General features: G+C 38.7%; 1 protein-coding gene across 2 annotated transcripts in view; it reads left to right on the top strand.

Moving 5' to 3' along the window:
* The window catches only part of FOCAD (focadhesin), a 294,494-nt gene that overhangs the window by 171,460 nt on the left and 109,634 nt on the right, over window positions 1-13,400 (top strand). For both annotated transcript variants that reach the window (XM_007454953.1, XM_007454952.1), the window contains exons 18-19: window positions 6,477-6,609; window positions 9,823-10,008. In XM_007454953.1, coding sequence (XP_007455015.1) covers window positions 6,477-6,609; window positions 9,823-10,008 — 319 coding nt within the window. The remainder of the gene's footprint in view (window positions 1-6,476; window positions 6,610-9,822; window positions 10,009-13,400) is intronic.

The following is a 13,400-nucleotide window of genomic DNA, read 5'->3' as shown; positions in this document are numbered from 1 at the left end:
GAGCTTATGCAGTGACTAGATGCCAGTAGTAACCAGGCAAACTTCTGTTTATTGAATTGAATTGGAGGGACTGAAGATAGGCTCTTGTAAAACCAAATCCTAAGTGAGGCAGGATTTCCCATGTCACTGAGAACTCGAAGACAGATTGGCCAGCTTGTTGTGCAGTTATCACAAACAGGAAACCTTAACAAAAGATGTCCTATGACTCGTAAAATTTAAAAAGATGGGATTTCAGACTACACCATGGTGACTAGCAATACCCATAGCTTCTGAAAAAAAGAGAGAGAGGTAAAGAAAAAGGAAAAAATTACATGTAAATTTGGTATGTAAACTCCTACCAATAGATTACCTACACTATCTGGAAAGATACTTTTTCTTATTTTATATATATACATACATATATATTTTTTGGCTGCAGTGGGTCTTAGTTGTGGCACGTGGGATCTTCATTGCCGCGTGTGGGATCTTTGTAGCAGCACGTGGGTTCTTAGTTGTGGCATGCATGCAGGATCTAGTTCCCTGACCAGGGATCGAACCCTGACCCCCTGCACTGGGAGTGCAGAGTCTTAACCACTGGACCACCAGGGAAGTCCCTATATTATTTTAAATAAGCAATTGGTAATTTAGATCACAACATAATGATTACCTTTATTTTTAGCTATTATTGCTGAAACATTCCAGCTGGAATGATAGCTTTTATTAAATAACTCCCATATACTCTTGACTGTTTAGTCTCTACCTCTTTAAATAATGTTATGTTTCTATTTTATCCTACTTGAGGGTTATGTTTAGTTTCTGGTTGTGTTTGTTAGAGTTATTACTCAGCTAAGTGCTGTACGCAGTCAAATATTAGATACTTTCTTAATCTAACTCTTCTATATCCTCTGATCCCTGAATAACCATAAATAGCTCTTTATACCTTCCAACATAAAGGGTAGTGATGTACTGTATATGCTTGGGTTTTCACCAGCACAGCGTGAAGAGCTGTAAAGGAAGTCTCTAAGACTGATTTTAGCCATGCTTTTCAACCTTTTCTCTGCCCTAACCCCCTTCTAGGATGTGATTCCCTCTCATATGTAACAGAGGGTCACTACCGTGGATATTCTTAACTGAGATTAAGATGAGAGGACATATGGTTTAAAAGAGTCCACCCCACTTCAACTCCCAGTTTCTGATATAGAGGACCTTCCTTTGCATGGAGAATCATTACTTCCAAGACCACACCATACATTGTTCTTCTTTTTATTAATTACTGATTTTCAATTTGGCTGTTTGAATATCTAAGAACTAAAAGTCCAGAAAATGGTCAGTATGTTCATATTCCAAACAAGTCCCTGAAGGCTAAGGGTGCAACCCAGTCAGATCCCACCTCTGTTTTGTAGATAGTGGCAGTGACGTGAAACTGTGACTCACTTTCTTCAAAAGCATACTTTCAATTGTTTCAAAAGTCTCTGCCAGGTAGGGACTTCTCTAGTGTAAAATCTAAGATTCCTCCTTGTTGTCAGAGTTTACTCACTCTGCACCAAGGGCAGTTTGGTTTACTCACAAAACTGAAGGCTACTTGTATACCTTTCCAGTGAAAGGTGTACAGGTTCTCTTTTTCTATTTGTGGAAACTTGTGAAATAATCTTTTAACAGAACATACAGTGAATTTCAAGTAGAAATTTTTTTTTAAAAAGAGAATTTTTTTTTAAAGGTATTATCCACATGGTTACTTTTGTGGATTATAATTCAACTACTTTTGTAAGTACACCTTTAAATTTATCAAAGAAAGATTTCTTGTTCATTGCTGCATCAACTTAAACTGTGAAACTTGTTGAAAGAAAGCTAACAGGCTGGTAAAACAGAAGGCATTAAAGGAGTGACAGACATCAGAAGGAATATTTAGGGTTAAACGAAACAGTACCACCTAAGGTAAGATGGAAAATGTCATTGGAGAGTAGAGCTGAATGAGATATCATGTGAGTCAGGGATTTGAATAGCAGATTCATTAACTCATCTTTCTTGTCACTGGTTTGTTATTAGGAAGTTTTGTGGGATCGTTGATGATAGACACTTAACACTTGCATTGGTTTAGTGATTATTTATTGGACATATACTAAGTGCTAGGCTGTCTTATGAGCTGGGAATGTTGAATGAAACCATGTGTGAGGTGAACGTGATAACCACTACACTACGGAAATAAGGCCGGTGAATGAATCCATGTGTTTGTTGGTTTGTAAAACTATTATTGTTAATCACTTGAAACATGCAAGTCTAAAGTTGGTCCAAAAATTCTGGGGGGGCTTCTTTGAGGACCTGTTGATTTCAGTGTTAGAAAATAGACATGAATGATTTTTCCCTTTTAGTTTGTATTTCTTTGTCTTTTTAGCTATTTAACCTTCTCCTTTGCCTTCTTTAGTGCCCCCTGACACCCCCAAAATGAAACAAAACAGAAAAACCAAAAAAACTATAAAGGATGGTTTTTCTGGTAAAACAGTCAGTAATTGATAAACATTTAGGTTGACTCTTCTCTCTGACTTGGGTTCTTTAAAAAATGCTTGGCTGCTTAAAAATTAAACTTTTTATTATAGAGCTCTTAAGATAGTGTTGTTGATTTCTGGAGTTAATTTGAGAAGCGAGTAATATAAAAGAACTTATTATGCACCCTGGGTTGGTATTAATGTGGTGTAACCTCTTCTGCTTTGATTTAAGTGAATGTTATTGCTTTCATCAGAAGCTGTTTCTCTTCTTAAATGAATTTATGCAGATACTTAACGAGTTCCAAATAAATCCTCTGTTTATGCACAAACCCCTGGATTTTCTTAGGTTGCACACACAGAAACGTGGTTGAAAGGTTATCTGGCTCAGAAAATGTAGTAAGTAAGGCATTTTGTAGGATAAGCTTTCCAATATTCAACTTAAAGCAGATTTTAAAAGTAATTTACCATTTTATATTTGGCTCTCCCTTTAAGTTTCTTCAACAAAGCTTAGCTATAATTGGAAGCGTGTAGTTGGTGTGTGTATGTGCATGCATGTGTGTGTGTGTGTTCTAAATAGACATGTTTTTCCTGGATGTTTGAGTAGCTAATGTAATATAGTTAGCAACATTTTATAATTTTAACAAGTATTTTTTCATATGACTTCCCTTGATTTTCCTTAGTTGTACTCATGTTGATCTTATTCACTTGTTGCATACAAACAAAGGGAAAGGACTGGGACTAGCATAGGGAAGCTGGAACAAATACCTCTTTAAGAGATGAACAGAGGAGTAGGGAAATGCCATGAAACCAAAGTCTAACAATAAGTGCTACTTAGTTCAGGAGAATCAGCTCACCTTTGAAGAAACAAAATTGAAGGTGTAATCATACCATTATAAGTAGGCAGAGTATATCATCTATACTTAAATTGCAGTACATTGGGGCTTCCCTGGCAGTGCAGTGGTTAAGAATCTGCCTGCCAACGCAGGGACATGGGTTCTAGCCCTGGTCCTGGAAGATCCCACATGCCGCGGAGCAACTTAAGCCCCTGCGCCACAACTACTGAGCCTGCACTCTAGAGCCCGTGAGCCACAACTACTGAAGCCCACGTGCCTAGAGCCCGTGCTCCGCAGCAAGAGAAACCATGGCAATGAGAAGTTCGCGCACTACAACGAAGAGTAGCCCCCGCTCACTGCAACTAGAGAAAGCCCATGAGCAGCAGCGAAGACCCAACGCAGCCAAAAATAAATAAATAAAATAAAATTACAGTACATCTCTAGTGTCTTTGTTAACATATATGTGTATGTAAGATGCAGACATATGTTGTTTATTGCACAGCATATAAATTAATATAGGGGTGCAGTTATGTGAATGCAAAATTAGACAACTTAAGATGGATGAACAGATCTTTTTTTTTTAAATCCCCAACCTAGTAGGTCTTCTTTAATGGCTCTCAGAAATATTGATGGCCTGGGTGCTGTGACTCATTGAGCAGTTAAACTGGATAGGCTAAAATGTGTGCAAAAAAGATCAGATTCCTTTTATACTACATAATTCTGGAATTGGGAGCATTGGTCACTCGGCCTAGTTCATCCACCAGCTGAGGTCCCTCTGAAGGTGGTGGCAGCTTCCGCCTCTATTTCCTATGCTTCCGCTTGTGCCGCTGCCTCTTCTGCTGCCCCTCCTCCAACCCACACTCTCCCCTCCCCTTTCCTCTCTTTCCTATCGCCTCCCTTCCTCCCTTCCTCCTTCCTTTCTTTTTAAATAACTTTACTGAGATATAATCCGCATTCCATACAATTCACCCATTTAGAGCATGCAATTCAAGTGGTTTTAGTGTATTCAGAGAACTGTGCAACTAATCACAGAGCTGCCACAATCTAATTTTAGATAGTCTTATTAGCAATCAATCCCAATTACCCCTTTCTTTCCCCCCAGCGCTAAGCAACCTTTAATCTACTTTCTGTCTCTGTAAATTTACCTGTCCTGAACCTTTCCTATAATGAAATCATGTAGCATGTGTTCTTTCGTGACTGGCTTCCTTCACTTAGCATAATGTTTCCAAAGTTCATTCATGTGGAACACGTATCTGCACTTCATACCTTTTTATGATTGAATAATATTCCATCCTGTAGGTGTGCCGTATTTTGTTTATATGCTCATGGACATTTGAATTGCTTCCATTTTTGCTATTACAACTAATGTATTCACATTCGTCTGCAAGTGTTGTGTGATCATTTGTTTTCACTTCTCTTGGTCATATACCTGGGAGTGGAATTGCTGGGCCATACAGTAACTCTGCATTTCGCTTTTTGAGAAACTGCCAAACCGTTTTCCAAAGGGGCTGCACCGTCTTACCTTCCCACGCACAGTGTGTGAGCGTTCTAATTTCTCCACATCCTCACCATCCCTATGAGTTTTCACATTAGCTTAAGTGTTTACCGCTGGCTTCCACCTCCCTGAGTCTCCTATCACTTGTGAATGTGACATGTAGCAGAGCTTCCCAGTGCTCTGATGCTCTGGTGCAGTGTCTGGTGTTATTCATGTAGCCTCCAGCTGTAAGCATTGTTGTCTGTTTCCCCCCATATGCTGTTCAGATATTATTTTCAATTTGTACTATGATGTGTAAAAAGTCAGGAAGCAAGGTAAACAGACCCAGAACCAACTCCTTTTTTTGAAACTTTTTAGGCAACTAGGACTAGTTAAAATCTCTAACATACCTCTTGATGATACCAAATGTGGCAAATTCCAAGTATATACACAGACCAGAGACATTCAGAAAACCCTGCTTGTCAGAACCAAAAGGTTTGCAAAGGTGCCAGGGTTTCTCTGGTGTGCGCTGATATCAACAAATGCAGGCATGCCCTCTGTGGAGCATGCATCATTGTTATCTCTGTAATTATGGCTGGCTCAGTCCTCTGAGAATTAGATCCTCAAGACTGAATCAGAATTAAATCTTGTCTTGGAAAGTGCTTGGTGGTCAGGTTGCTTTCACTCCTTCACTAGTGAAAAGAACGCTAGTTATGATTGAAAGGCTTCGTCGGAGTTGAGGTTATTATACTTGAGAAGCATTTTATCTCTTGTTTGCTTTTATCCCCCTGCAAGAATCCTAACTCAGTGCATTTCCTAAACGGAACAGTGCTTTGGGGACCTATGAAAAAGGCAGTCTGCAGGAATTGTTAATTATTTCTAAAAATAACTCCGGGAGACAGGCTAATGGTAATGACTGGGTTCTGGCACTTTATGGTTATAAAAACCACATTTATATATTTTGATTTCCTCCCCTAATGCTTAATTATCTCCATGTGGGCATTATCATGGTGTGTCATTGAAAGTATTAAAAATTTAATTAATTGCTTGACAGTTATAGCTTGTGGAAACTACAATAGTGGTAATCTTTTTACATTTTTAATTTTTGGTTCAAATAAACCTAACTAATCACAGAGTAACCACAAAATCTTCAAATGGCAAATTAGACACTATAAAGTATAGCTACCAACTGCAGATTTTAGTGTTTTTATATTCCATAGCAACAAACTGCTGAGTCTAAAAAAAAAGTCAGCTACAGCATTCTGTGTCTTCCTGATCTCTACTATGTATATTCTACTAGAAGATTTTAAGCTTTGTCCTAGAAACATGGCTGAAATCACAAATTTTTAAAAAATGTATTCAGACAAGGCAAATATTTAATTATAAACTACAGAAGTTCAATATATTGAATGTGTGTTTGCACTTTATTGTCAGATGGTATAAAATTTTATTAGTTTTCTATAGTAATCATTGCTTAGGCTGGTTTATGGTGATTTTCTTACTATATTACCATTAGTTCTTTACAGGGATCTGGGAGTGTATCTAATAAGATGATTAGAGTTTACCATTTAGTTAATCTGAAAATGAATACATTTTTAAAATTAATTTTAATGGCCTTTTGGCATTGTAGAGCAATGAGTCTAACTCAATTTTTTAAAGGAAAAAATTTTACATAATATTTTAGTATCGCCTTCTCTATCATTTCAGGTAAGACCAGAAATCCAAATCCCTGATGACCTAGATGAAGATGAGGAGGGTGATGAAAAGGACGTGGATCTTTCCATTCCTGGTTCTTGCTATCTCAAACTGTTGTCACTCACTGCTCCTTCCGTTTTACCAGGTGACTCCCATTTTGTGTCAGGGAAGCTAGCATTTTTTTTAGTGATTTTAACTGTCTGATTAATTGTACTCTTTTGTGATGAACACATATTATAGCTTACTTTAATCTTAAATACTTATTTTCTATGTGTCTTATAGGGACTGCTTGAGGTAGTATGGTGTTCAAAAACACACTGAAAAATGTTAGAATCAAGTAAAAATAAACTGGAGAACTAGTTTAAACAACCATTTTCACTGAAAAATTTAAATTCATCTCAAAAGTTAAATTTATTCTACAAGACAAATTTTCAGTGGGACTTTAAGTCACTGATTCAAATGGTTCTTTAGCTTATTTATATAAGATAAGTGAAAAGATCATTAGAATCTTCAGAAATTTCCTGGGTAGTTTCATCATTAGAAATATATTCTTCCCAAAGACATGGTGGTACCAGTATATGAGAGCTATACATTAATGCTTTTAAAAAATAGATTAACTTATATGGTCATTCAGCATTTTTTTTTCAGCTTTGATATAAAGCGTACAGGACCTTGACATTTTAAAAAATTATTCTAATTATACCTAATTATTCTAATTCAGTAGTAGCCAGCATTTTCCCAAGCATGCATCTATTACCTTATTCTGTCCCAAATCTACCCTGAATGTTCATGGATGTAAAAATTTAATTTCTGAAAATTAAGTTCAGTAAACACAAGAAATGACATCTTTATCTTCTCAGTCATAATCTCAGTAGCCTGTAATGTTAGAAGTTTTTATCCTTGGTTTCATCCCACATGGAGATTCCTGAGGAATTCAGCCAAGTATATAGTAGTATTTCTTGCTAGACAAAGCTCCTGTCCCAAATTCCTGCCTCCTTTCATTAGAGAAAACTGAATGGTACAATTTAGACAGAGTTCACCTTTTCTTTTCTCCTGATGTCCAGAACAAGCCTTAGGGACTTGTTCCCTTTTTCTTTCTCCTGATTGTCCCCACTTCTACCTGAAGGCTCTTCAGAGTCTAGGACCTCCCCTGCGGTTAATAGTAAGTCCAAGGAAGAAAAAAGCCATCAGTTATCCAAAGTTCCTCCTGTATCCCAGAATAACCTTAGAGTTCAAAGTCCTCTTGGGTTTTTGCATTCATGGTATTTTACTTTCATTTAAACTACTCTCAGGGCTGGAATTATTTGATAATCCTTAATTCTCTGAAGAGCTTGACAAGTAGACAAATTTTCATTCCTGGGTTAGTCTTCATGCAGATGTGTACTTATCTCTTGACATGTATCAGCTTTTACCAGAATAGGGTGTCTTCTGGGAAAGCATGAAATTCTTTCCTCATAAATGCATGATTCTTAGGTCCATTCTGAAAAGTCTATACTCCTCCCAAGCTTGAAGCAGTCGTACATGTGCATGTACATACAGGAATTGAAATGTATGACCTGCAGTTGGATATTACTCACACTTTTCATTTAGATGATGTGTTGATCAGGGTCTTCGCCGGAAATTCAGAGAGAGTAATTGAGAGTTTAATAAAGGGACTGCTTAAAGGTGTGTTGTCAAGGTTAAAGGAAATTCACAAGCAGTGGTGAATCATCTAAGAATGGTTAATGTCCCTCAGCCTGAAGAGGTAAGGAAAGGGAGCAGTTAGGAGAATAAGAGAGAGCTTCTGTGTCATAAGAAGCTCCTAAGTGGAGCAAGGCCCTTCAAAAGAGGGATGCAGACCACCTGGGGCAGTCCTGCAGGAGGGTGTCTGGGGATTACATGCTCTCACCTCTGTTTGCACCCTGTGATCTCCTGCCAGTGTCTCCCATTGGATGAAGCCAACTAAAAGCCAGAGGACAAGGGAGTCTGATGATGCAGTTGTGAAAGGTTATTATTCCGGGGCACAGAGTAGGGTTGAGAGGGTGGATCTGGAGGGGTAAATAGAAAACATTCTATACAGGTGTTCTCTGGGCTTTGAGTGGAGAAGCTTTGTTGCACCTAGGAAAGTTCTATATAGGAATGACAGAACTGGGTACATAATACATGTTCCAGTGAGTACTTCTGCATTTAATTTAATCATGGTCATTTAAAAGAGACTTTTAGACCTATTCAGAATGAAATTCTAGTTTAGGTAGACAAACTCTTGCTTTTTGTTCCTATAATAGGAGGCACCTGTGGTGGTTTCCTTTTTTGTTTTCCATATGATTTGTTTAGCTTTAATTTTTGTTGGTTTTGTTTCTGCATTGGGCAACCTCTAGTGGTCCTTAGGAAAATAACACTTGAATATAAACCTGTAGTGCTAATCAGGTATTTTGTTTGGATACCCTATTGTCTTCTGATCCCACATTACTGCATTACCTTATAATAAGTGAAGATGTCAAGCAATAAAGAGCTTGGGCTTAATTAGAAGGAACACAAACAAAGAAATAATGAATTAATTTTTTAAAGTAAGTGTACTGATATTACTGCAGAATGGTGGATAGTCATAAAGGGACTCTCTGAAAATATCTAAATGACAGGAAGGCGCCAGTCATGTGGACATTGGGGATTAGTGTGTTCCAGGTGGAAGGAATGGCAAGTGCAGTGGCCTTGACTTAGGTGTGAACTTTGTGTTATTGAGGAATGGAAAAAAAGGCCTTGTGGAAGTGTATCTTTGACACAGCTAGGAAGGAAGGTGGGTGGTAGAGGTGAGGTCACAGGGAGAGTCAGGGGCTAGGTCATAGAAGGCCTTGATCATTGTCAGACGTCTTGACGTTATTCTATGTACAGTGAAAAAGCACTGAAAGATGTTAGGGAAGGAAATGACATAAAACTCTAGCTTCTTTCTGGGTAGAGGATGGTTTAGAGGAGTGGTCATGAGGAGAAGAAACCAAGAACTAGTTTTTAAATTTATCCAGATGAGGAAGAGAGAAGATAATGACTGGGCAAGTAGCAGTGAAAATGGAGAGAAACTGATGGATTTGAGATATATTTTTAAAGGTAGATCTAAAAGGACTTGCTACATGTAAGGAGTGTGAGAAAGAGAGGAATTAAGAATGACTAAGTTTTTAAGCTTGAATTACTGGGTGCCATATTCTGGTTTGGGGAAGACTAAAAAAGGGCTGGGAATCAAGAATTGTTTTTTTACTTTGTGAAATTTGACATGAACTATAGCTAAGTTGTTGTTGGTGGTGTGTGTGTGTGTATGAGTTAAGAATGAATGTTTCTCTTCTAGCATACTATATTCACTCTACTTTTGGTCTCCTTTTATTTCTTTCAGCTTTGGAGGAATTTTTCACATCACTTGTGAAGCAAGAAATGATGAATATGCCCCGTGGGGTGTATCACTCTGCATTAAAAGGAGGTGCCCGCTTAGATCAAGGAAAGACTGTAGCAGGAATCCCCAATTTTATGTTGAAAATGTATGAAGCAAACAAGCAACCAGGTTTGAAACCTGGCCTTGCGGGTAAGCACAATACATAGTATCAAGGTACAGGATTTTAATGTGATGATTTAAGTTTCTCTTCCAAGTAGGGTGTAATAGGGCATGGAAAGGCATTGCTGCTGCTGCTAACGTCTAGGCACAGCTGGATAAATTACAAAAATGAATCACATTTTAAAGCCATCAGAGAACTGTAGAAACAAAGACATAGATAAAACAAAGAATAGACTGAAGTTACGGAATGGAGAGAACATTTTAGATTGTTCCCTATGGACCTGTCCCACGCCCCGGCCCCTACCCCATGGGAGACATTCACTGATTCTGGTTGTGGGCTGGGATTGGGTATTGGCCCAGGAAGAGGCCTGTTGGAGGATAGAGAAACCAGTAAAGCTTTTAGTGGTTTCATGGGACTAGGCTGATGTGATGATTAATTTTATGTGTCATCTTCATTGGGCTAAGTGATGCTCAGATAACTGCTAAGTATTATTTCTGAGTGTGTTTCCAGAAGAGGTTAGCCTCTGGATCAGTAGACTGAGTAAAGAAGATCACCCTGAGCAGTGTGGGTGGGCAACATCCAAATCCATTGAAGACCGGAGTAGAACAAAAAGGTAGAGGAAGGGTGAATTTGCTCTCTTTGCTTGAGCTGGGAGATCCATCTTCTCCTGCCTTTGGACATTGGTGCTCCTGGTTCCTGGGCTTTCTGACTCAGACTGAATTGCACCACAGGCTTTCCTGGTTCTCTAGTTTGCAGACAGCAGATCATGGGACTTCTCAGCCTCAAAAATCTTGGGAGTCAATTCCCATAATAAATCTCCGCTTGCTTATCTACATATCTGTACCTATATATATCCTGTTGGTTATGTTTTTCTGAAGATTCTAATATAGGTGGCAAACTGGAGATTTTCCTCATAAGCAATTTGGTGACTTTTGAGTTTGCACTGAAAGTTAAAGAACTAGGCTGATGCTTCTGAGAGGCAGTGAAATCTCCAGTCTTGTGGCACTTAGGAAACAAAGACTGGCTAGGAGAATGAGCCTGAAAACAAAGCACACAAGTAGTGAATTGATACTGAGATCTACAGCTCTTTTCACCTGGTTGCACTTACTAATTTTGGCCTCAGATAGAGGCTGAAATTCAGGCTTGACCTTAGCAAGAGGCTGGTGCAGGAGGCAGAGAAGCCAACAGAGATCATGACATTTATGTGGTAACCTGAGTGACAGGACTGGGGACTTGAGACCCTTCAAACACACAGCCTGTTTCTCCCTTAAGATATTTGTCAAATTTTGCAGCTTTGTGGGAAGTTAAAAGCTAAGCTGAAAACTTTGGAGGACAGATCCAAATCTCTGAATCTCCCATAATCTTTCTGTATTGACGAGTCAAAGACCGATTAGACTGTCAGTTGAAAATCTTGAGGAGGCATGCCTTAGGAGCAGCGTTGAAACAGACGTAGACTGAGATTTACCACAGCTGTAGTCAAGCCTAACTCAGTTAAATCCCTCATTCACCTGAGATGATCTGTCCTTCACTCTGTCTGCCTAACAGAGGAGAAAATCCTCTGATTAAAAAAATAATAATATCATTTAGACTTTCTGTGGTTCTTTCATATACTGTCCAGTGAAAAAGTGCTAGACATATGAAAAAGAAAGAAGCTAGAAATGAAGGGAATATTTCATGGAGATAAAGAAGTCAGTCCATTAGAAAAGTATCACAAGTCTAATCAATGTGCCAAAATAACAGAGTTTCAAACTATATGACAAAAATTAGCAGAACTGGGCTTCCCTGGTGGCGCAGTGGTTGAGAGTCTGCCTGCCGATGCAGGGGACACGGGTTCGTGCCCCGGTCCGGGAGATCCCATGTGCCGCGGAGCAGATGAGCCCGTGAGCCATGGCCGCTGAGCCTGCGCGTCCGGAGCCTGTGCTCTGCAACGGGAGAGGCCACAACAGTGAGAGGCCCGTGAACCCCCCCGCCAAAAAAAATTAGCAGAACTAACTAAATAGACAAATCCACAATAATAGAAGAAAACCCTTAAACAGCTTTTTCAATGGTGTGATGAAGAACAAGCAGACAAAAAAATCAAGTTCACAAAATATATGAATAATACTATGAACAAACTTTGCTTAAGTGACATATGGAACATTGTATCTTATAGTGATAGAATTTGTATGCTCTTTAACTGTACATTGGAAACTTATCAAAATGGTCATATAGCAGACCATACATTTCAACAAATTTCAAAATATTGAAGTCATTGAGTCTGTCCTCTGATAACAATGGGATTAAGCAAGTAAATAACAAAAAGATAACTAGAATTTCTCCACTCACCTGGAAATTGAACAGTACACTTATAAATCATCCATGGATCAAAGAAAAAAATCAAAATGGAAATCAGAAAATATTTTGAACTGAATGATAATGAAAATATGCCAAATTACAACTTGTGGGATGCAGCTAAAATAGTGTTAATAGGTGATAAAAACTCTCCAGAAAGTGGGCATGGAGGGAACCTACCTGAACATAATAAAGGACATATACAGCAAACCCACAGCAAACATCATTCTCAATGGTGAAAAACTGAAAGCATTTCCTCTAAGATTAGGAAGACAACAAGGATGTCCACTCTTGCCACTATTGTTCAACATAGTTTTGGAAGTCCTAACCACGGCAATCAGAGAAGAAAAAGAAATAACAGGAATACAAATTGGAAAAGAAGAAGTAAAACTGTCACTGTTTGCAGATGACATGTACTGTACATAGATAATCCTAAGGATGCCACCAGAAAACTACTAGAACTAATCAATGAATTCAGTAAAGTTGCAGGATACAAAATTAATGAACAGAAATCTCTAGCATTCCTACACACTAACAACGAAAGATTAGAAAGAGAAATTAAGGAAACAATCTCATTCACCATTACAACAAAAAGAATAAAATATGTAGGAATAAACCTACTGAAGGAGGTAAAAAACCTGTACTCAGAAAACTATAAGACACTGATGAAAGAAATCAAAGATGACACAAACAAATGGAGAAATATACCATGTTCTTGGATTAGAAGAATCAATATTGTGAAAATGACTATACTACCCAAAGCAATCTACAGATTCAGTGCAATCCCTATCAAATTACTAATGGCATTTTTTACAGAAGTAGAACAAAAAATCTTAAAATGTGTATGGAGACACAAAAGACCCCGAATAGCCAAAGCAATCTTGAGGGAAAAAAATGGAATGGGAGGGGGCTTCCCTGGTGGCGCAGTGGCTGAGAGTCTGCCTGCCGTTGCAGGGGACGCGGGTTCGTGCCCCAGTCCAGGAAGATCCCACATGCTGCAGAGCAGCTGGGCCCGTGAGCATGGCCGCTGAGCCTGCGCATCCAGAGCCTGTGCTCCGCAACGGGAGAGGCCACAACAGTGAGAGGCCTG

The sequence above is a fragment of the Lipotes vexillifer genome, unplaced genomic scaffold (genome assembly GCF_000442215.2).
Source record: "Lipotes vexillifer unplaced genomic scaffold, Lipotes_vexillifer_v1.1 scaffold317, whole genome shotgun sequence".
Lineage (NCBI taxonomy): Eukaryota > Metazoa > Chordata > Mammalia > Artiodactyla > Lipotidae > Lipotes > Lipotes vexillifer.
Note: the sequence above shows the minus strand (reverse complement) of the source record. Positions and strands in the feature narration are given on the sequence as shown.